This window comes from Oncorhynchus kisutch, linkage group LG27 (assembly GCF_002021735.2).
Source record: "Oncorhynchus kisutch isolate 150728-3 linkage group LG27, Okis_V2, whole genome shotgun sequence".
In the NCBI taxonomy this organism is placed as follows: domain Eukaryota; kingdom Metazoa; phylum Chordata; class Actinopteri; order Salmoniformes; family Salmonidae; genus Oncorhynchus; species Oncorhynchus kisutch.
In genome coordinates, this window is record NC_034200.2 from 10,924,452 (window position 1) to 10,947,104 (window position 22,653).

Genomic DNA, 22,653 nt, shown 5'->3' on the forward strand with positions numbered 1-22,653 from the left:
AAATGCTATGTCTGGCGCAAACCCAACACCTCTCATCACCCCGAGAACTCCATCCATCATGCTGTGGGGATGTTTTTCATCGGCAGGGACTGGGAAACTGGTCAGAATTGAAGGAATGATGGATGGCGCTAAATACAGGGAAATTCTTGAGAGAAACCTGTTTCAGTCTTCCAAAGATTTGAGACTGGATGGAGGTTCACCTTCCAGCAGGATAATGACCGTAAGCATACTGCTAAAGCAACACTTGAGTGGTTTAAGGGAAAACATTTAAAAGTCTTGGAATGGCCAAGTCAAAGCCCAGACCTCAATCCAATTGAGAATCTGTGGTATGACTTAAAGATTGCTGCACATCAGTGGAACCCATCCAACTTGAAGGAGCTGGAGAAGTTTTGCCTTGAAGAATGGGCAAAAATGTCTAGATGTGCCAAGCATATAGAGACATACCACGAGACTTGCAGCTGTAATTTCTGCAAAAGGTGGCTCTACAAAGTATTACCTTTGGGGTGTGGGATAGTTATGCAAAAATATTATTTCTTGTTTGTTTCACAATAAAAAATATTTAGCATCTTCAAATTGGTAGGCATGTTGTGTAAATCAAATTATACAAACCCCCCAAAATCTATTTTAATTCCAGGTTCTAAGGCAACACAATAGGAAAATGACAAAGGGGGTGAATACTTGCGCAAGCCACTGTAGTTTTTAGGTTGCAGAGAGGTTCTGGGAAGTTTTATTAATATTCTGAGTACGGAAATTATTTGAACGTAACATGTTTCAATAACACTGCTAGCTAAATTTGGGTGCAGATGAGGCACATGGAAAAACTCAAAGAGAAAGACAATAGTTGAACACTTTTTAACAAATTAATTTCTTCAAAAATGAAGGAGGAGCAAGAGAGAGAGAGAGCGAGCTAGCTCTATATTTAATATATTTTAGCTCGAAACACCTTGCTCAAACATAGGGATGCGATGTCAGCTAGCAGGCTATGGCTATCCAACACTGGAATGCTACCAAGTAAGCTTTTCGTTTTGCTAATTTATTTCCAACAACTGCTTACTGACGGTACACTGTAATGCATGATTGTAGCGGGTTTACTAACACATTAGTTCCATTAGCTATGTTGACTATGATGTTACTTTAGCTAATATGGTGACAACGATGTAGCCTGTGTGTAGCGGTTATGATATGATGGTTTGGCTTGGAAAGGTTTTTTCACCTGGTCACAGACAGCGGTGTTGTGCATTGAAGTCCACAAGCAAAGGGAAAAGGTGAGAGGAGGATTGTGAGTAGATGCAAGAAGGAATACCACAAGCTGTTTGTATGTGGCTATGAAAGTAATCTGTTTTCGTGTGATCAGGGGTGTATTCATTCCGGCGATTCTGTTGAAAAACGTTTCTTAAACAGACGCAAACAGAACGAAATAAACATACCTGATTAAACATACCTGAATTTGTCCAATAGAAACTCTTGTTTGCAACTGTTGGACTAATGATTACACACTAGATCAGCTAGATGCAGGCAAGAAAGTGTAAGGCACTATTGAATGTGTCATTGTCTGTCCATGTGTCACTGTCTGTCACATCAAACATTTATCTCGGCCTGTGTGCCCTTAGGTTGTAGCAACCTCATCTTGGGTTTAGGGAAATTTAGAGTATCATGTAACATAAACCTATCACTGTTGGGTGAATGGAATATGAATGACGGTCATCCAATATACTGTAATAGAAATAAGGCCATGCTCATAAAAAAAAGATCATCCTCCCTCGTTTTCAACGGCACTGACCGCCACTGACCTGAACACACTTAACAAGATAGAGGATAGAGTTTTGTTGATGTTGAGAACGGAATGTATATGTTTTTAAATAACAATCATAGAACATTCTCTGAATGTTACTAAAGTTTTGTATTTTTTTTATGGAAAGTTTCCTTTAATGTTCTTGTAACAACTTGAGAAAATTACTTTAAATAGAACCATGAGGAAACCTGTAGGAAAAACATTATGCTGTGAAGTACTGAAATTCCCACAGAAGAGCGTTGTTTCTTAAAGCAGGAATTCGCAGTTTGTGAGCAACCCTATGCAGTGTTGCCAACAATTTTCCAAGGAAAGCAGTTGTTTGTTACTACATTTGTCAAGAGATGACGTCATGATGCAATAGTGATGTCATAAATATCATTTTTTAAATGCTAATTATATTCCTCAGTCTCTCATGCAAAAACGTCCAAAATATCCTGTGTTATAGGTTGATATTGGGAAACCATGAAACAAATTGTGACTTCAATAGTGCACAATACAATGCAATGTCATGTTTCCGTATACATCTCACTGTATCCTCTGCATACAGTGCATTCCGAAAGTATTCAGACACCTTGACTTTTTCCACATTTTGTTACGTTTCAGCCTCAATCTAATATTGATTAAATTGTTTTTCCCCCTCATCAATCAACACACAATACCCCATAATGAAAAAGCAAAAACAGGTTTAGAAATGTTTGCACATTTATTACAATTAAAAAACTTAAATATCACATTTACAGAAGTATTCAAACCCTTTACTCAGTACTTTGTTGAAGCATCTTTGGCAGTGATTACAGACTTGAGTCTTTTTGGGTATGACGCACCTGTATTTGGGGAGTTTCTCTCATTCTTCTCTGCAGATCCTCTCAAGCTCGGTCAGGTTGGATGGGGAGTGTCACTGCACAGCTGTTTTCAGGTCTCTCCAGAGATTCAAGTCCGGGCTTTGGCTGGGACACTTAAGGACAGTCAATACTCCTGTGTTGTCTTGGCTGTGTGCTTAGGGTTGCTGTCCCTTTGGAAGGTGAAGCTTCTGCCCCGGCTCTGGAGCAGGTTGTCATCTAGGATCTCTCTGTACTTTGCGCCGTTCATCTTTCCCTCCATCAGAACGAGTCTCACAGTCGTTGCCGCTAAAAAACATCACCACCACCATGCTTCACCGTAGAGATGGTACCAGGTTTCCTCCAGATATTACGCTTGGCATTCAGGCCAAAAGTTCAATCTTGGTTTCATCAGACCAGAGAATCTTGTTTCTCATGGTCTGACAGTCCTTTATGTGCCTTTTGGCAAACTCAAAGCGGGCTGTTGTGCCTTTTACTTAGGAGTGACTTCTGTCTGGCCACTCTACCATGTCATGACGTTGCCCTGTTGGTGAGGTTTATGACCCCATAAATACCTTTCCCCTTTTCTCTCTCAACTCGACAGAGTATTTGACTCTTGGAAAGCCCTTTGTTAACATAGAGAGAGTCTGGTAACATCAAAAGGTTGGGAACGGAACCATATTTTGGTATTCCAACCAGTTGAAAATATTCGTTGGTACTTAAAGAATATGATGTCAGATCAGTAGTCGTCTGAGACATTATTACTGATGATAGGATGACATAAACTGTATCTTGAAAAGTCTACACATCCTAGTTATCAGATTCCCATGGAATTGTTGTGCAATTTAAATGTTTAAATATGAAACTATTTGTGAAAAGATTAAATGTAATTTTAGCTTCTAAACGAGAGAATTGTTTCCATAAGTGTTTCCACCCAAGTGAACAGACATTGGTTGTGAACTATGAAACACACCCTTCTCTCCACCACTGCAATAGTTGAACGACTACAACCTAACGAAAGTAACATTGTGTTCCTGACGTGAGGAGGTGATGATCGACACGCTGGAAGGATGAATTTCGACTGTACCAGCCAGAATATAGCAATATAGAATATAGCATGAGCTTATAGTATGGCAACTTGGTATGAACTTTGAACTCTTATTCACTAAAGAAGTGATACATCTTAGACATCGAGTTAGCAGCAGCAGCTGTAAACGTGGGTTTGGAAAGGACAGACAATCTCTTCAGAAAGACAGGGTACTACAAGAGATCCGTTCTACCACACGACAATGGTACTACATCGTATTCGTTCTACCACAAGACATATTCTTCAAAGGACAAGAGAGATCTCTGCTGGGCAACCCAGCCTTCCATCTACGACTAATCGCTCGAAGCGCAGCTCAGAGTAAATATTTCTTGCATTTTCCTTTTCCAAATGGGCGGTTATTTAGAATGCATAAGATTCTGTATTTACGATAGCATAGTTTAGGTCCGATAAAGACCCATAGCATAGGTCCGATAGAGACCCAATCCTTTTGTTCCTCAGTCTTCCTGAGCTATCATTCAAACCCAACCCTCTTTCTTTGTGTAACCAGCCGTCATATCGGTTCTGTCCGCCAGGGACGTTTTCCTGTATGACATAATTAGTCATCAATGAATGATTCCATCCTGTGTAGATGTAATTCTGTGTGATTATTTAGTAAATAAATAATTAAACCAAATGTTGTATTGCTGTTTCAACTTGTTAGCCAGGGTTCGTGAAGATAACCAAGAATTTTACGACGTTCAGATGAGACTGAATGAGGTGATGATTAATAATTGACTGCTATTGATATAAAAGATTAACAGGTCTTTAAGAGTTTATTCGGAAGACAGCAGCTCTATAAACATTCTTATGTGGTGCCTCGCGACTTTCTGGTTAATTACATTTACATGATTAGTTTAATCAGGTAATATTAATTACAGAGAAATTATTTTATAAAATAGCAAGTCATATAACTTAATCCGGCATAGCAAAGACACGACAACCATAAAGGCCTGATTGGTGGAGTGCTGCAGAGATGGTTGTCCTTCTGGAAGGTTCTCCCATCTCCACAGAGGTACTCTCAAGCTCTTTCAGAGTGACCATCGGGTCTTGGTCACCTCCCCTCCCTTCTCCCCCGATTGCTCAGTTTGGCCGGGAAGCCAGCTCTAGGAAGAGTCTTGGTGGTTCCAAACTTCTTTCATTTATGAATGATGGAGGCCAATGTGTTCTTGGGGACCTTCAATGCTGCAGAAATGTTTTGGTACACTTCCCCAGATCTGTGCCACGACACAATCCTGTCTCTGAGCTCTACGGATAATATCTTTAACCTCATGGCTTGGTTTTTGCTTTGACATGCACTGTCATCTGTGGGACCTTATATAGACAGGTGTGTGCATTTCCAAATCATGTCCAATCAATTAAATGTACCACGGCTGGACTCCAATCAAGTTGTATAAACATCTCAAGTATGATCAATGGAAACAGGATGCACCGGAGATCAATTTTGAGTCTCATAGCAAAGGTTCTGATTACTTATGTAAATAAGGTATTTCTGTTTTTTATTGATAATAAAGGTGACCAACCGGCTCGATTCAGACTTATATAGCAACATTTGAAATTGTGTTTTTACATTGGATAAAAGTAGACTGAGAACTATTGTATATCATACACTACAGTTGAGGAGCAATGGGAAAGTAATTCTGCTTTGAAAGTTGATTAACTTGTAACCTGGCCCTGGAATGTTTTGGTAAACCTTGTGGAGAGCTCTTATTTTTTAATTCTTATTAGTATTATATATATTTTTAGGGAGTAGATCAGCTTTAATATTTCAGATATATTGTAGCTTGTAATTGTCTGCATCACTTCCAATCCCACATATATTGTTTGGAAATATATATACAGTACCAGTCAAAAGTTTGGACACCCCTACTTATTCAAGGGTTTTTCTTGATTTCTACTACTTTCTACATTGTAGAATACTAGTGAAGACAGTAAAACTATGAAATAACAGATGGAATCATGTAATAACCAAAAAAGTATTAAACCAATCAAAATATATTTTAGATTTTAGATTCTTCAAAGTAGCCACTTGATAGCCTTGATGAAAGCTTTGCACACTCTTGGCATTCGCTCAACCAGCTTCATGAGGAATGCTTTTCCAACAGTCTTGAAGGAGTTCCCACATATGCTGAGCACTGTTGGCTGCTTTTCCTTCACTCTGCGGTCCAACTCATCCCAAACCATCTCAATTGGGTTGAGGTCAGGTGATTGTGGAGGCCAGGTCATCTGATGTAGCACTCCATCACTCTCCTTCTTGGTCGAATAGTCCTTACACAGCCTGGAAGTGTGTTTTGGGTCATTGTCCTGTTGAAAAACAAATGATAGTCCCACTAAGCATAAACCAGATGGGATGGCGTATCGCTGAAGAATGCTCTGGTAGCCATGCTGGTTAAGTGTGCCTTAAATTCTAAATCAATCACAGACAGTGTCACCAGCAAGCACCCCCACACCATCACACCTCCTCCTCCATGCTTCATGGTGGGAACCACACATGCGGTGATCATCCGTTCAACTGCTCTGCGTCTCACAAAGACACGGCGATTGCAACCAAAAATCTCAAATTTGAACTCATCAAACCAAAGAACAGATTTCCACTAGTCTACTGTCCATTTCTCGTGTTTCTTGGCCCAAGCATGTCTCTCCTTCTTATTGGTGTCCTTTAGTGGTGGTTTCTTTGCAGCAATTTGACCGTGAAGGCCTGATTCATGCGGTCTCCTCAGAACAGTTGATGTTGAGATGTGTCTGTTAATTGAACTCTATGAAGCATTTATTTTGGCTGCAATCTGAGGTGCAGTGAATTGCTGTTCTGAGGCTGGTAACTCTAATGATCTTATCCTCTGCAGCAGAGGTAACTCTGGGTCTTCCTTTCCTGTGGCGGTCCTCATGAGAGCTAGTTTCATCATAGCGCTTGATGGTTTTTGCGACTGCACTTGAAGACATTTTCAAAGTTATAGACATTTTCCATATTCACTGACCTTCATGTCTTTAAGTAACGATGGACTGTCATTTCTCTTTGCTTATTTGAGATGTTCTTACCGTTATATGGATATGGTCTTTTACCAAAAAGGGCCATCTTCTGTATTTCAACCCTACCTTGTCACAGCACAACCGATTGGCTCAAATGCATTAAGAAGGAAAGACATTTCACAAATGAACTTTTAACAAGGGACACCTGTTAATTGAAATGTATTCCAAGTGATGAAGCTGGATGAGAGAATGACAAGAGTGTGCAAAGCTGTCATCAAGGCAAAGAGTGGCTACTTTGAAGAATTTCAGATATAAAATGAACATAAAACATTATTCAAGTGAACAGCATTTAATGACTATTTACATAGAGCAGCACTCTCAGGTCAAGGGCAGGGTACTGGGCGGAAGACGGCTGCTTAACAGTCTGATTGCCTGGAGAAGGAAGCTGTTTATCAGTCTCTCTGTCCCAGCTTTGGTGCACCTATACTGTCTCTGCCTTCTAGATGGTAGCGGGGTGAACATGCCATGGCTTGGGGGGGGGGGGCAAGCCCAATTTCTTCAGCCTCCCGAGGTTGAATAGGTGCTGTTGTGCCTTCCTCACCACACTGTGGTGTGAACGGACCATTTCAGGTCATCAGTGATGTGCACCTTGAGGAACTTGAAGCTTTTGACACACTCCTCGTCAATGTGGATGGGGGGGGGGTGCACTCTCTGCTGTCTCTTGTAGCCCATGATCAGCTCCTTCATTTTGGTTTCATTGAGGGAGAGGTTATTTTCCTGGCACAAGTCCACCAAGGTTCTTACCTCCTCCCTGTAGGCCAGTGGTCACCAAACGTTTCTGAGTCAAGATCATTTTCACAGTCAAAAAGCAAGCAGAGCTCTACCTCTCACATTTTTTAAGCCATGACTTACAAAAAATATAACATGAACCTAATAAAACAGTTCTGTAGTAATGAGGTTTGTGCAGTAGGTCTAATACATTGTCACAGCGTATTTGCTATATGCCTGGTCTGCAAATATTGTTCTTCTCAGACCATATTATATTTTGCAATAAATGAGTTGGTGTAGCACTTGCAAAGCACAGCAGAGCATATATCGAAATAATTCGCAAATAAATTGTTTTTAAATGTTACTGGACTGATTGTACCTGCATCTGATGGTCATGGTGCTTTCCGAACTTGGTCAAATCATGACGGCACTGATCATCAGGTAGAAAAGTCAGAGCTTGGAATTCTGAGTTGGATGACCGTTCAAAACTATTTTTTCTCAGTCTCATCGCGTCTATTTTTCAAGTTCACAGTTGTCTTGACCACATTGAAGTCGGACGTCCGAGATTTCCGAGCTCCGGGTTCCCAGTTATTTCATACATTAGTCTCAGAAGAGGGAGAGAGCAGCAGAGGGTCCTCTCACATCCCAGCTCTCTCCTTCCTTTCCTCCGGTGAGACTGACCAGAGAGAAGGAGCACCATCTTCCACCTGAAGGCAAAACTTGAGTCGCACTGCATCTGCCTCATGCACAAATGAATGGTGTTCTGATGACAAGAGAAAGTTAAATATTCCTTGATATTAAAATAGACACGACAAGCTGCTAATAATGATAGAATGCAGGGCTATCGATACACTTGACTTCTCATTCATTGCAGCACGAGTGGAAGTAGGAAGAAGCAGATTTTATGTTTTGTAACAATGTTGAATTAAAAACAGTGTTGACAGTGCTGAATAAAAACATGAACTCACTCGTAAAAACAGCAGCTCTTTGCTGGATTCTTTGACAGACTCTCTCTGGTCATGGTTTTAAAAGTTCTGAAATCTCACGCAGGCTAGTATCAAACTTTGCTGTGGCCGGGGTCATGAAAGCTGTAGGCACGGGGATTTGAGCTATCCGATTGGCCAGCGCAGTAGGCCCGGACAAATGAAATGGTTCAAAATGGGCGAGACATTGCCTACCCGTTGCCCAGGGCTTCTGAATTAAGTGCACCAATAGCGCAACACACAAAAAAAGAAAAAATAGGAATGCCAGCCTTTATGCCTTTGTTGGCTTTTCTACAGAAATGTTTGATGATTGACTAGGAATACCCTGAAGATTAGCTAGTCAATCGCAATCAACCAGTTGGTGCCCACAGTTGTAGGCTGTCTTGTCGTTGTTGGTAATCAGGGCTACCACTGTTGTGTCATTAGCAAACTTGAGGGTTGAGTTGGAGATGTGCGGGGGCTGGGCATGCACCCCTGTGGGGCCCCGTGTTGAGGATCAGCATGGCGGAGGTGTTGTTGCCTACCTTCCCCATCTGTGGTCGGCCCATCAGGAAGTCTAGGACCCAGTTGCACAGGGAGGGGCCTGAGCTTAGTGATGAGCTTGGAGGGCACTATGGTGTTGCAGGCTGAGCTGTAGTCGATGAACACCATTCTTTAATAGGTATTCCTGTTGGGGCAGCATGCAAATTGTAGTGGGTCTAGGGTATCGGGTAATGTGGAGGTGATATGATCCTTAACTAGCCTCTCAAACCACTTCATGATGACAGAAGTGAGTGCTACGTGGTGATAGTAATTAAGTTTAAATACCTTTGCCTTCTTTGGTACAGGAACAATGGCGGAAATCTTGACTGGGATAGAGATAGATTGAATGTGTCAATAAACACTCCAGCCAGCTTATCTGCATATGTTCTGAGGACACAGCTTGCGATGCGATCTGGGCCGGCAGCCTTGAGAGGGTTGACACTCTTGAATGTCTTATGTCGGCCACAGAGTTCAGGAGCACACAGTCCTAGTGAGCGGCGGAGGCCCACATTGGCTGCTCCATACTGTTTTCCTTGAAGCAGGTGAAGGTGTTTAGCTTGACTGGGAGTGAGGTGTCAGTGTCCACGGCGTGGTTGGCTTTCCCTTTATAATCCGGGATTTTCTGGCATCCTGGCCGTTGAATTACAACTCCACTATGTCCCTGTACTGTTGTTTTGCCTCTTTGATTGCCTTACGGAGGTCATAGCTGGTCTGTTTGTGCACGTCCATGTTCCCAGTCACCTTGCCATGGTTAAATGCGGTGGTTTGCGCTTTCACGTTTTACACGAATGCTGCCATCTATCCATGTTTTTTTGTCAGACCTCCCATCTGCAATGGGGCCGACGAATCAGTTGCTTGGAATCCAGGAAGCCATCCTGAAATACACCCACACACATGCAAACCCACAACAAGACAGAAACTGGGGGAAACGTAACAGTTACAGATAAGTTCTAATTGTCACAGTAGGAACAACATCCTCTATGCACTTCCTGATGAACCCAGTCACTGAGCCAAGTGTACACGTCAACACTATTTCCTGAGGCAACCTGGAACATTTCCCAGTCCGCATGATCAAAGCAGTCTTGAAGCATAAATTCCAATTGGTCAGACCAACGTTGAATTGTCCTGACCACAATTGCTTCGTGCTTAAGTTTCTGCTTATTGGCGGGGAGGAGCAGGATGGAGGCGTTGTCTGATTTGCTGAAGGAAGGGTGGGGAGGGCCTTGTAGCTGTCCCGGAAGGGAGAGTAACAATGTTCTCTCCGCGTGTAGCACATGAGATGTGTTGATAGAATTTCAGGAGAGTTTTCCTCAGATTTCCTCAGTCCCCAGCTACAATAAATGTGGCCTCAGGATATGCAGTTTCCAGTTTGCACAAAGTCCAGTGTAGTTCCTTGAGAGTCATCGCGGTGTCGGTTTGGGGCAGGATATACACGGCAATGACAATAGACAGGTTGGTTGTTTAGCAACAAAACCGACATGTGCACAACTATGGGGCAAAACAGACGGGTTTGGCTTAGATTGTTGACAACGGGTCAACTATATTTTGCCACCAATGTTTATTGAAAACATAAATACATTTGCACAATGAGCTTGTGTTGTCTCTCAAATACATAGTTACAACTGCTGGTTTGCTAGCGCTAGCTGGGGAATTTTAGCCATATTAGCATAGATGTGTCAGTCAAAGCACCTTAAAACAACATGGTATCACACAAAAAAAAATATTGCACAAACTAGCCACGTACGATTCCCCTCATAGCACCTTCTTTTCATTGTTGCTAGCTATCTGACCAATCAGAATCACAGCAATACACAGGCCTCTGCCTCAATGAAGCGTGTGCATTGTTTTTGTGACGTTGTCAGCTGACCCGTCTATAACTGAAGAAAATTATCTCGGTGAGGTATTTCGGTAAGCATTTGATGGGGAGGTATTCCAGGTCAGGAGAACAAAATGACTTAAGTTCCTGTATGTTACCATAATCACACCATGAGTTGTTAATCATGAGACATACCTCTCCATCTCTGTTTTTCCTGGAGAGTTCTTTCTTCCTGTCCATGTGATGAATGGAGAGCCTCACTGGCAGTATGGACGTGTACAATATATCCAGAGAGAGCCCTGATTCCATTAAAAAATGGTTTGTTACAGTCCCTTATGTCCCTCTGAAAGGAGATCCTCGCCCAGAGCTCATCTATTTTGTTGTCCAGGGACTGAACATTAGCGAGTAATAGACTAGGAAGTAGTGAATGGTTTGCTCGCCACCTGAGTCTGACTAGGACCCCACTTCTCTTCCTTCTTTTCCGACTTCAACGTTTTGGTGTAGTACCCCCGGTGACTGGGGCTGCCTCGAAGTCCAAACAAAGGATCCAGGTCCAGGAAATTGAATTTCTGGTGAGTGACCTCTTATCTCATGTCCAAAAGTTATTTCCGGCAGTAGGTAATAATACCAGAAACATTCTTAGAAAATAATGTAAGAAATAACCAGGTAAATTAAGTTTGGGGTTTTGATTTGACAATGTCCATTAACATGGGGTGAACAGCTGTGTTGATTGTTTTCTATCCAATAGCATAGACAGTGAGACAGACCTGCCCAGTAGCTCTGACTGTTTACATCAGACAACACGTCGCACATTTTTTTTTACTTGAGAAATATTGAACCACACACTTTAGTTAATGTAAAATTGCACAACTAAAACATCCTCGTCAAAATGAATGACAGATTTCTTGAGTTATCTTAGATTCATTATGGGGATTTTGAAGAAGAGAAATCGGCTTCCATGTCTACAGTCTCTCATGGGGGCCAAACATCATTAAAATGAGGAATTGGTCAACAACAAAAAAAACTCCAAGACAGAAATCTTGTTTTACTAATGAGCAACAGAAAAACACGTGCCAATCGCCGTGTTCAGTGGCTAAATAAATAAATACAGCAAAGTTGTCTAGGAGCTAGAAACAGGGCGACCGTGTCTGTCGGCACCATCTTGCATATCTTGTAGTGTGTGTGTGTTTACACCTCATCTTGTAGTTACACCTCTGACACTGCCAAAACATCAGCTATCACTTGATCTGATTGAATCAAGGCCTTACTTTATTCCTCCTGACTTGGGGCATATATACTTATTGAAACAAGCTAATTTAGCAAGATCTGTCATAGAAATAATTCAGGAAAAACGAAATAAACGAAATAAATCCATTTTATTAGTCTTTACTTTTCAAAATACATCTCCACATTGTGTTTGTCAACACAGATGAATCACTATCAGTCTGCTAGAGTGCTGTAGGTTCTCTAAACGTTATGTTCAGTGCACCCTGTTAGGTTTGCTCTATTTCTCTGCCTTCTCTTGGGCTCCCAATGAATCACCCGGCAGATGAAAGTGTGTGATTGGTCCAAAACTCTCTGATTTTCATTATTGCACTTAGATCCCGTGTCTAGAGTAGCGCGGATCAGAACACACAAGGTGTTCCCACATCTGGGAGTCAGAACACACACTCTGTTCTGAAACGATTTCAAATACTTTTTACCTTGCTGACTCAGCCATGTCCATTACAGAAAATACAATAATATTTGCTGTAGTGTTTTTGCTGAGTCCACAAAAACCCTACAGTGAATTCTACAGTAGTCTGCAGAAACACTACAATTTTTCTTTTTTTTGCGGACATGACTATAGTATGCTATAGTATTCACTGAAGTGATTTTACAGGCATGACTGCTGCATACTATAGTATTCACTGTAGTGTTTTTACGGACATGACTGTAGTATACTGCAGTATTTACTGTTGTGTTTTGTGGACATGACTGTAGTATATTGTAGTAACACCTGCCGACTAGGGTCAGATAAAAATGACTATGCCAAATACTTTTTAATGAGGGGTAACACCTCACTCAACCAGAACATAAGACAGAGGTTCATGACAGGCCACCTATTGAGTTGGGTCAACAGTTCTGAGCAACGCTACGACCCAGGTTTGCTTGTTTGACAGACAACACAGTAACAAGTGTAAACCAAAATGACTTCTCAGATCTGTTACTTCCATTAGGTAGCTTTCTGAAATACAACAGTGGTTTCACAGAGATTCAGCTGTCCAAGTTCACAAGATGACCAAAAACAGTAACAAACAATAATGTACATCTGATAGTAGAAAATCAACAGTTAACCACTGCATTTACATAAACAATACATATTTTAGAATTGCAAAATGACTTTACTTAAAAACTGACAACCTATTGGAGGGCACTGCCAATAACCCACCTGGACCTCAAACCAGAAAATCATCTCCAAACAAACTGAAAACAAAAGGACATGATTGCAGTGGCTTTACATGATTAACATGTAATGCCACTGTATTAGCCACATGTAGCCACATGTATTACTCTCCAGTATACTACACAATACTCAAGAGATACAGTACAGTGTGCAAGAGTCTATTTTAAGCACTACATGATCAAGCGATACTAGTGTGGAGCAAAAGTATTAGTAGGAAATCACTTATATGTGTATTAAAGTATTTGATCCCATATAGATAGCATGTAATGACTACATCAATTTGTTGGAGGCATTTTCTGTTTGTTTTGGTTGTGTTTATGATAATTTTGTTCCCAATAGAAGTGAATGGTAAATAATGTATTGTGTCATTTTGGAGTCACTTTTATTGTAAATAAGAATATAATATGTTTCTAAACACTTCTATATGAATATAGACGATACCATGTTTAAGGATAATCCTGAATGGTTCATGAGTATTGATGAGGGAGAACATTACAGATACACAAGTCAGGTGACTTGTCAGGTGACTTGGCGGCCATTTTGGAGAGGCAGGTTGCCACTGTGATAGTGAGTTTGATCGTGAACTGGGCATTAAACATGGAATAATACGCAACAAATATTATAGCATACTACAGTCATGGAAGGGTACCAAAAAAAACATTTACAACTCCCCACCAACTACCAGATCTCACCCTCTTTTCATGTTTCCCTTCTCAGGATGGTGGTTCCTGGCCCCCTTGCTGATGCCGTCCCCCGTTACACCCCTCCACCTCCCCTGGACATCGATGGGTCCCCTGCCTATGCCATCAGGTCTCTACTGGACTCCCGACATCGTGGGGGTCGGCTTCAGTACCTGGTGGACTGGGAGGGGTAGAGGAGCGATGTTGGGTTCCGGCAACCGGCTCATCGATGTTGGGTTCAGAGGAGCGATGTTGGGTTCCGGCGGCCGACATCCTGGACCCCAACATTATCCAGGATTTCCATATCCGGCAACCGGCCCGATCCTCGCCCTTGGGGCCGTCCTCCTGGCTGGCATCGTCCTGTGGCTGGAGCTGTGCTGGGGGTAGGATACTGTCACACCTACTCCCGTTCCCTCTCTCTGGTGCTCGACATCGCCAGTCTACTAACCACCGGTCCTGGCAACCCAGATAACGCACACCTGCTCCCCATCGTTATGCACAACTGGACTTCATCATTACCTTGATTACTTCCCCTTTATTTATCCCTGTAGCTTCAGTCTTCAGGCAGTGTTGGTTTTGTTCACGTTCGGTACGCTTCCTCTGTTTTGTTTATCTGCTTATTCTCATTATTAAACTCACCTTCTGCACCTGCTTCCTGACTCCTAGCGTATACGTTACAATATGTCTCCCATTAAAATAAAGGTTAAATCAAATAAATGACAGTGTATAGTATACGACACAATCGAGAGATACTACTACAGTGTGTATTACTCTCCAGTATACTACACAATACTCAAGAGATTGTACAGTGTGCCAGAGTCTATTTTAAGCACTACATGATCAAGCGATACTAGTGTGGAGTATAAGATTCTACAGTATAATACAGTTTACTACATAATTATATCGAATTCTATAGTAAGTACTATAGTATTCTATAGCAAGCTGCAGTATTTGTTTTACGTGGGTAACCCACCCACACACCTACGTGTACGCGTACACACACACACACACAACATTCAAAGGTAGCACACAATTGATTAGTGCGATTGTTTCATTGGAGAGGCCAATAAGAAAAGACCACCTGCCAAGTGTGACATCTCTTTAAAACATATGATTTTTTATTCAAATTTACAAAAAATAAAAGGAAAAATACAACATAATAAATACATTGACTTTATTCAGCACGCCATCTTGGAATTTGATCAACATCGTGCAGGAGTGATGAAGTCCCAAAGGGAGACTGAACTTGGGGTCGTCTGGTGGCGTTCAAAGTTCATGACCTTCTACCCTCCAGAACACACACAGAATACAACCACACACCCCTGAAACACTACATGTAAAGCATGTCAGGACCTGTCATTAAATAGTGTATTTTCATTTGCATTTAATTGCGTGGGTAAATGGTTTGATAAATCTCCTGACAATCTCACTTTCCTCTCTGACTAAAGTGAGGGGGGGGGGGGGTTGACCAGGAATAGGAAACCCCCGGTCCTGGAGTGCCCCTGCGACAGGAGGCGACTGATTCAACTAATCATGCCTTTGATTGGACCAATTTGGTGTTTCGATTCCTTTCCTCCGGAGGTGACATAATCAGTTCAATCAAGTAGTTAAGTGACGGCGGCACTACAAGCCAAGGCCTCGCCATCTACAGATCAATCAACTGGAGCATCACTCTGATTTAGACCAATCAGCACAAGCAAAACACCAAGAGCCAATCGGCGCTGGCTAACCATGTTTCGGGGGACATAAGTCATTATGTCACAGTAGATGAGGCACCAATCAGTTTATAATTACGACACACACATATATTACATTATCTATAGTTATAGGTGTGAACTACATAACATATTCCACAGCGTATGTGAGGGTGTTTTACAGGTGCATGTGGTTATTCCCTGTGAATAGGCCTTGACTAGCCCTGGTATGGCTAACCTCTATAGTCCTCAAACTCAACTCTGGACCTCTAAGCCAGTTCCACTGTGTTTTTCATTGTTCCCCTCTAATCAGGGACTACTGTAGACCTGGGCAATTAATTATCAGATAGAACAGAAAACCAGCCGGTTCCGGACCTCGTAGGGTAAGAATTGAATAACCCTTGTCTATAGCCTCCACTATGGTGTCGAGACTATACAATACTAAGGAGGCTAGCCATATCAGGGCTGGAGTTTGACCAAGCCTGGTCAGACCATTATCCAGGGTCCCGATCCCGTCTCCCTCCCAGAGATTGTGCACTACTACAGTAGTCCTGGCAGGTTCCAGTCAAGTCTTTGGCCCGGTTTGAATACATTCAAAACGCATCCCTGCTTCCGCCCATCCTCGAAGTAATAATCACGGATCTAAACCCAATTTGATAGGTGAAAGGAAGGGTTCCCTTCCATCGCTTTGACTTGTCAAATCAGTGAGAGATGAAGGGCGCGTTTTTAAAAAGTATTTCAACAGGACCTTACACAGGGACACAGTGTGATTGTGGACTCTTAATGGTGATTGTGTCGACTTTCTCTTTTCACTAGGGGTTTGTCACAATCTGAGCCAATGTTAAGTTAACAGTGCCCAACTTTTGGGCATGGCACATAAAGTCTGAGCTGACAGGAGTCTCTTTTTGCTGCCTCGGGGACACTATATGTATTCTTTGGGGTCAGTTCCATTACAGCTCCAGTCAATTCAGCGAGCGGGTTGTGACAATTGCATTGGAGAATAGAATACAGCATCGGGCAGTTTTCACGGTCCAGTTAAATGGTTTTCAACGGAAACGGAATTCATCGAAATGCTGGCTTTAGAAAGCTACCTCACATAACCTTGCACGCCAGGCTTCTAGTTCTTGTCAGATACATGGCTGGTGAAGCAGAGTACCTCACAAGTAATCGAGTGCTCATGTTCCGCATGACACTTTTTGCCAGGTTAAAGACCTATTGGAATACTTTGCTTTTCCACAAGACTGTTGTGTTAGGCACACGATATTCTGGTCTGTCCTAATGTAAAGTACATTGTGCCAGTTTAGTTCAGGGTCGGGTAAATCAAGTCCAATCTGGTTGTCAATATTAATCTAGGCCAGGTCTAAGTTGTCCCAACAGTGCTCTGTTCAAACGTGACAGTTTTTCCACTTAAATTTTTTTGGGGGGGTGACAATTATCTTCTCTTTTAACAAGGATATTCACTGATATTTACAAATGCATTCACATACAGTAGAACAGTATTTATCGTCCATAGACATCTTCTTTAAAAAAATGTTCAAAATAAACTTGATCTGACATTATTCATAGTCTAGTATTGAACGCCACACAGTATAAAAGTGCATTCCAGCTGAAATCCCAGCTCATTCTTAAATTGACCTCTAACCTTTGACCATTACGGGGCCCAGTTGTTTCTGTTCGCTGGGCCTGCTGGTTTTCATTCTGACACTCTTCACTGATAAATGGAAGTTACGGATTGGACGGTTAAGAGTTTTCAGAGTGTGAATAGGCGGTTGAGATTGGTTGAGATTGTTCTCAAATCATGCAGACTTGGTCCTCAAGACATGTTGATTGAGCAGATGGAGGTTTTGCATAAAAAATTGTCATGTCTCTCCTCTCCTCCCTACATACAGTAAAATAATCGATTTAGAAGAGATTTATTAGATTCATACATAGATTCAATGCATCTTGTTAATACTTTTGCTTTCGTGATTTATTATACATTCAATGCCTGATAACACAAATTAGTCTTTAGTGTGTGTGGGTGTTATGGGTCGTTCCATCAATTCGGTGCCTTTTGAGAAGTGTAACTTGGTCATAATAAACTTTGATTCCACCTAATTACAGAATTTTTTTCATCTTGATAAAAAACATGTTTTCCCATCTCAAGAGGTTAATTAAGAAAAACATATATAGTAAGTGCCTATTAAGTTCCAAATAAAGTAACACGTTTGACCGTAACAGGGTTGACCGTAACAGGGTTGACCGTAACAGGGTGGACAATTTCATCTTAATTCAGCCATAAATCCCCTTGTGACAGGGGGAATGGTAGCTTTTCTGTGCAATAGAGTGTGGCAATTGAATGCAAGCTTCACAAAAAAAATAAACATGTTTCAAAAAAATTTTCTAGCCTGTGTTTGTAAACACAACAACACTCAGCTAAGCCTGGGAATATCATATCCCTTTTTTTCTTCTCACAATGTGTATTTTCCAGTGATACGACTTTTTCAGCGATTTAAATGATTCATCGTTTTTTATTTGGAATGAAGTCGTGAGTTGAATGATTCACTTTTCTGCCTCTGCGGACGGTGTGAATGCAACAGTTTCTGCACAATCATCTCTCTTCCCCTCTCTCTCTCTCTCTCTCTCCTTCTTTGTCTTTCTTCTCTATCCCTCTGTCTTGGTCATCTTATGTCCCCTTCTCCTCCGTGTGGTACCCTAATTTTCCATACTTCCTTGTTGAATGTATTGTTTTGCTTGCACCCCCCCCCCAATTTTTTTTTTTCAATAATAATTTGTTTCCAATTTCTCTCTCTCACATACACACCCTCATCCCACACGCATGCAAACAAAGAAACACATTCGCTCACTCCCTGTCTCCTCTTTCTATTTCTATAAATGTAGAGCTGAATGAAAATCCTGTCTCGGATGTTAAAGTTGTTTCTCTTTGTCCAGACCACTTAACAAATTGTTGCTGCTTAGTGGAAAAACATCATGCACATTGTCTCAGTATCTGTGCTCACACGTATCAGCCTTTCACCACTTATTGCTTTAAATTACATCAATCACTCCCTCCCCTGCCCTTGCTTCCCTGGGCTCATTTTTATCTGTCTCTTTTTATTATTCTCCCTCTTCATCTCTCTCTCCGTTAACTTCTCTTCCCATTATTCTAACTCTGCTTGCCTTTTAATCATTCTTCCACCCTTCCCTCATTCTCTCTCATTTTTTATCTTCTCCCTCTCTGTCTTTCCCCTCATCTCCAGACAGCTCCTCTTTCTGCCCCTCCTCTTTTTCAGCCTCTTTTTTGTTGTTCTCTACCCCTCCCTCCCCATCCTTCTCCGTCTCCTCTTGTTTTTCTTTCTCCCTATCTCGGAACAGCTTGGCTAGCTCCTGAAATTGTGGACCCCACTCCTCCAGTCCTCCTCCCCACTCCTCCTTCTCTGCATCCTTCTCTCCCTCACTCTCCAGCGAACTGAGGGAGCCTGCACGTGACCCTGTGCCCTCCAGCCCGTACACCTGCACTGAATCATAGGGAGGCTGCGAGGGGTCAAAGGTGACCTGAGCCAGACGAAGGCGGAGGAACTCACCCACCCTGAGGGCCAAGGAGTGACCACCTGGTACTGGACCCCCTCTCCCTGCCTCTATCCCTGGGACCCACCCTGCCCCGTACCCCATGATGCCCCCATATGCACCCCTGGGCTGCCCTGGGAAGGGCAGCATCTGGGGGGTCATATCCCTTCTTCCTAAAATGTATGCCCCAATACCCACCCTGTCCCGCCAGTCAGCCATGAACCCTTCTGGGTACATCCCCCCGCAAGAAGTGCCAGTCAGAGATATCCCTCCGCCCTCCCTGTCCGGCCTGGCCACCACAAAGTTGCTGCCAATCTCCAGCCCTCCCCTCCCCATGCTCCCAGGGTAGTCCTGCCTCTGTCCCGCTGCCTCCCCCTGCAGGACACTGGTGTAGTTGCGGGCGGCTGACTGCTGAGACTTGCTGTCCGGGCCGTTCACCCCAGGGCCTCCACCTCCACCACCAGAGCAACCTCCTTCAGCTAAGCCGGAGCGTTTGGGGGAGAGGCCTGCGCGGGAGGCTCTGCGGCCCGCCATGGGCAGGGTGGCCGAGTCACACACCCAAGCACCTCCCTGACCAACCACGGAGCCAGAGCGGGTCAGGACCAGGCTGTGCTCCCTCTCCCGGGGGAGGGTCTCAGACTGGACCTGCAGGGGACGTTGAGGAGGAGGAGGAGGGTCAGTCAGGGACAGGGGCAGGGCAAGGGAACGGCGCTGTTAAGTGGAAGTAGAAGATAAAGGATAACAAGATGTGATATTGTGGTTGAGAGGAGAGAGAATTGTAAGGGAACGAATGGAGAGATGAATTGGAGAAATAATTAAAGCAGATAGCCAGAGCGTAAGTAAAAGGCCAAAAGAAAGAAACAGGGAGATAAGGAGGATGAGGGAGAGAGAGGAGATGCCGCGAAGGAAGAAAGCAAAAGGCAGAGAGACGGAAGAAGAATAGACAGACAGCGCGCAAGATGCAGAGTGAAAGAGAAACAGAGTTGAGAAGGTAAGAGAAGCAGCAGAGGTTAATTGAGCACTAGAAAGAGCTAATAGTGCACTGTGAGAGGAGGATGAAGAAGGAGGAGAAAATCAAGAGACAAAACGTTAGAAAAGGAAAGGACAGAAAGCTTCTTTAAATCAAAATATATCAAATAAAAAAACATACATATTCATCATCTCCCCTCAGAACCCGGTTTAATCAGCAGTGCACTAAGCATACCAAATGATAACATTTATTCACTGATTGTGATATACAGTGTCTGTCTCTTACCAAGTCCACTGAGTCCTGACTTTGGCTCTGCTGCTCGCTGCTGTTCTCTGTACAGTTGCTCATAGCTCCCCCTCCGCCTCTCTCCTGGCTGTCATTGGTCCGCGGTGTCCCTCCATCTGAGGTGCTAACCCCGCTCTGCGGGCCCGTTCCGTCTCTGCTCTCTCTGCTGCTCATTTCAGCTGGGCCTATGTACACGGCCCCTGGCTCCAGGGCCCCCACCATGGCCCCCTGATTCTGGATGACCAACGAGTGGTCCGGCTGGCCCCCGGGGAAGCGGTAGGCCAGCTCAGCCAGGCCCGGCTCAAACTGGCTCCCTGGAGTACGTCGGAGAACAGGTAAGGTATGGCTGCTGTAGCAGAGGCGGCCGTACATGGGCCCTCCAGGGCCGGAGTAGGCCGGGTCCAGGGTTGGGTTCTGGGCCCAGCTGTAAGACTGGGCTTTGTCCTGGACGTGCTGGGAGTAGCGTCTGGGGGGTAGAAGATAGGGTGTGACAAGGCTAGACTATATGTTACAGCAGCTGTACACGGAAAACAAATGCCATTGAGGGATAACATAACATAGACATATATCACACAGCACAATAGACCATGTTTGAGGGAAAGTGGAAGTTAGTGGTGCCCAACAAAGTGTAGAATAAAGTGTCATAGTTTTCCTCCTTATTTTTAGATTAGAGGCTGATTAGTTTTGAGGCAATAACTGATCTAAGTGGATCAATACAGTCTTAGAGAGACTCCTGAGAACTCTTGAGGACTGGAGTTTTGTTTCTTCCCAGGACAGCTTTCAATTAAACACACACTCACATGTTCCTGCTGTCCAGGGTGCGGTATACCCTGCGTGAGCTGTGGGGGGCGCTCTGGAGCGCTGCAATGTCGAAGGCGGCCGTGTCGGCCTCACCCCCACCCTCGTCGTCGTAGGTGATGATGTTCTCCCGCACATCGTCCTCCTCCAGGGGGGACAGAGAGTCCCGCTTCTGACGGCGGAGGGACAGGGACAAGGCACTGACCGCTGGGGGTGGGAGGTGGGGAGGGAGAGGGAGAGAGAGAGTAAACAAACACTGGAAGGGGCAGATTAGAGTGTTGGTATAGCATATCTCTGCCCTGCATGCTAAAATCAGTAATTGACTTAGAGCCACAGCCAGTCAGACATAGATACACTGTGTACTGTACTAACCCAGTCACATTGGAATTGGAACGACGTAGGCATTCAGGAGGTCATTCCCAGTCAAATTCCAATGCAATTTGATGTAAATTAGGTTTGTGTTTCCCAGTAGAATAACTAACCAACTAATCATCAAGTCTTGATTGGTTTGGATACGGTGTGCTAGTGTGTTGTAACGAAAGCCTGCAGTGCACCCCCTGTGGTTCTGGGTCTCTGAGACCAGGGTTTAGTATATTTACCCAGCAGAGTGGCAACACAGGCCAGGATGGCCAGCAGGGCGGCGGTGCTAAGCCCAGGGGAAGGAGAGGTGGACTGCTGGGGGACACACACCGTCTCTCTCTCCCACTCCCAGTCTCCCTCCGTCTGCCTCTCCTGCCTCTCCTTCTCCCCAGCCCGGGCCCCTCCTCTCAGGCAGGGACAAACGGACACGGTGACCGTCCCGGTGGAGGTCAGGCCAGATGTCCCGTCCCTTAGTACCAGGGGGACGTGCAGCGTGAGGGAGGAGGAGGACGAGCGGGAGAGGGGCTGCAGGGGCGACAAGAGCAACAGAGTGGCGGTGGGGCCTGGAGGAAGAGAGCGAGACAGAGGGAAATACAACATTAGAGGGGTAAAAAAACACAAGTAACACAACTGAATTGAATTTAAATAAATCTCTACTATATAACGTTATTCCCATAGCTTCCCACAGCTTTCCTCAGAGGATGTGTCCGAAAGCATTGGGAAAAGATGGATGTAGAGTAGAGGCAGAGGTAAACAACAGGGGAAACAAAAGGGGAGGAGGATAAAAGATGTAAACATTTGAAGGCACGGAGGCTGTGAGATGGATGGTAGAGGAGATAGGTAGAGACGGAGAGAGAAGAGGGGGGAGAGGAGTGTGTGTGGGAGAGAGGGGGCCAGACAGAGCGGGGGGAGCGAGATGGGACGTGTGTGTGAGAGAGAGACGTAGAGAAAGAAAGGGAGAGAGACTATACACACCTCCACTGTCCCTGATGCTGAAGTTGAGGGCGACGCTGGACTCTGGAGGGATGCTGAAATAGACAGCGCTGTCATTCCCTCCCTCATCTCTATCAATCGCACGCAACACCTGCACCACCTGAATGGGAGAGATAAGAGAGAATGTGAGA

The 22,653-nt window shown here is 43.8% G+C and overlaps 1 protein-coding gene across 2 annotated transcripts in view; it reads right to left on the minus strand.

Moving 5' to 3' along the window:
* Positions 1–14,967: 14,967 nt before the first annotated feature.
* Positions 14,968–22,653, minus strand: part of cdh24b (cadherin 24, type 2b) — a 137,516-nt gene continuing 129,830 nt past the window's right edge. Inside the window, exons 10-14 of one of the 2 annotated variants that reach the window (XM_020462471.2) lie at positions 22,505–22,622; positions 21,769–22,092; positions 21,172–21,376; positions 20,372–20,837; positions 14,968–19,761 (exon numbers count right to left, since the gene is read on the minus strand). In XM_020462471.2, coding sequence (XP_020318060.2) covers positions 18,766–19,761; positions 20,372–20,837; positions 21,172–21,376; positions 21,769–22,092; positions 22,505–22,622 — 2,109 coding nt within the window. In that variant the 3' untranslated portion in view covers positions 14,968–18,765. Of the gene's footprint in view, positions 20,159–20,371; positions 20,838–21,171; positions 21,377–21,768; positions 22,093–22,504; positions 22,623–22,653 lie in introns of both variants that reach the window. The other variant, XM_031807197.1, reaches the window with a different exon arrangement.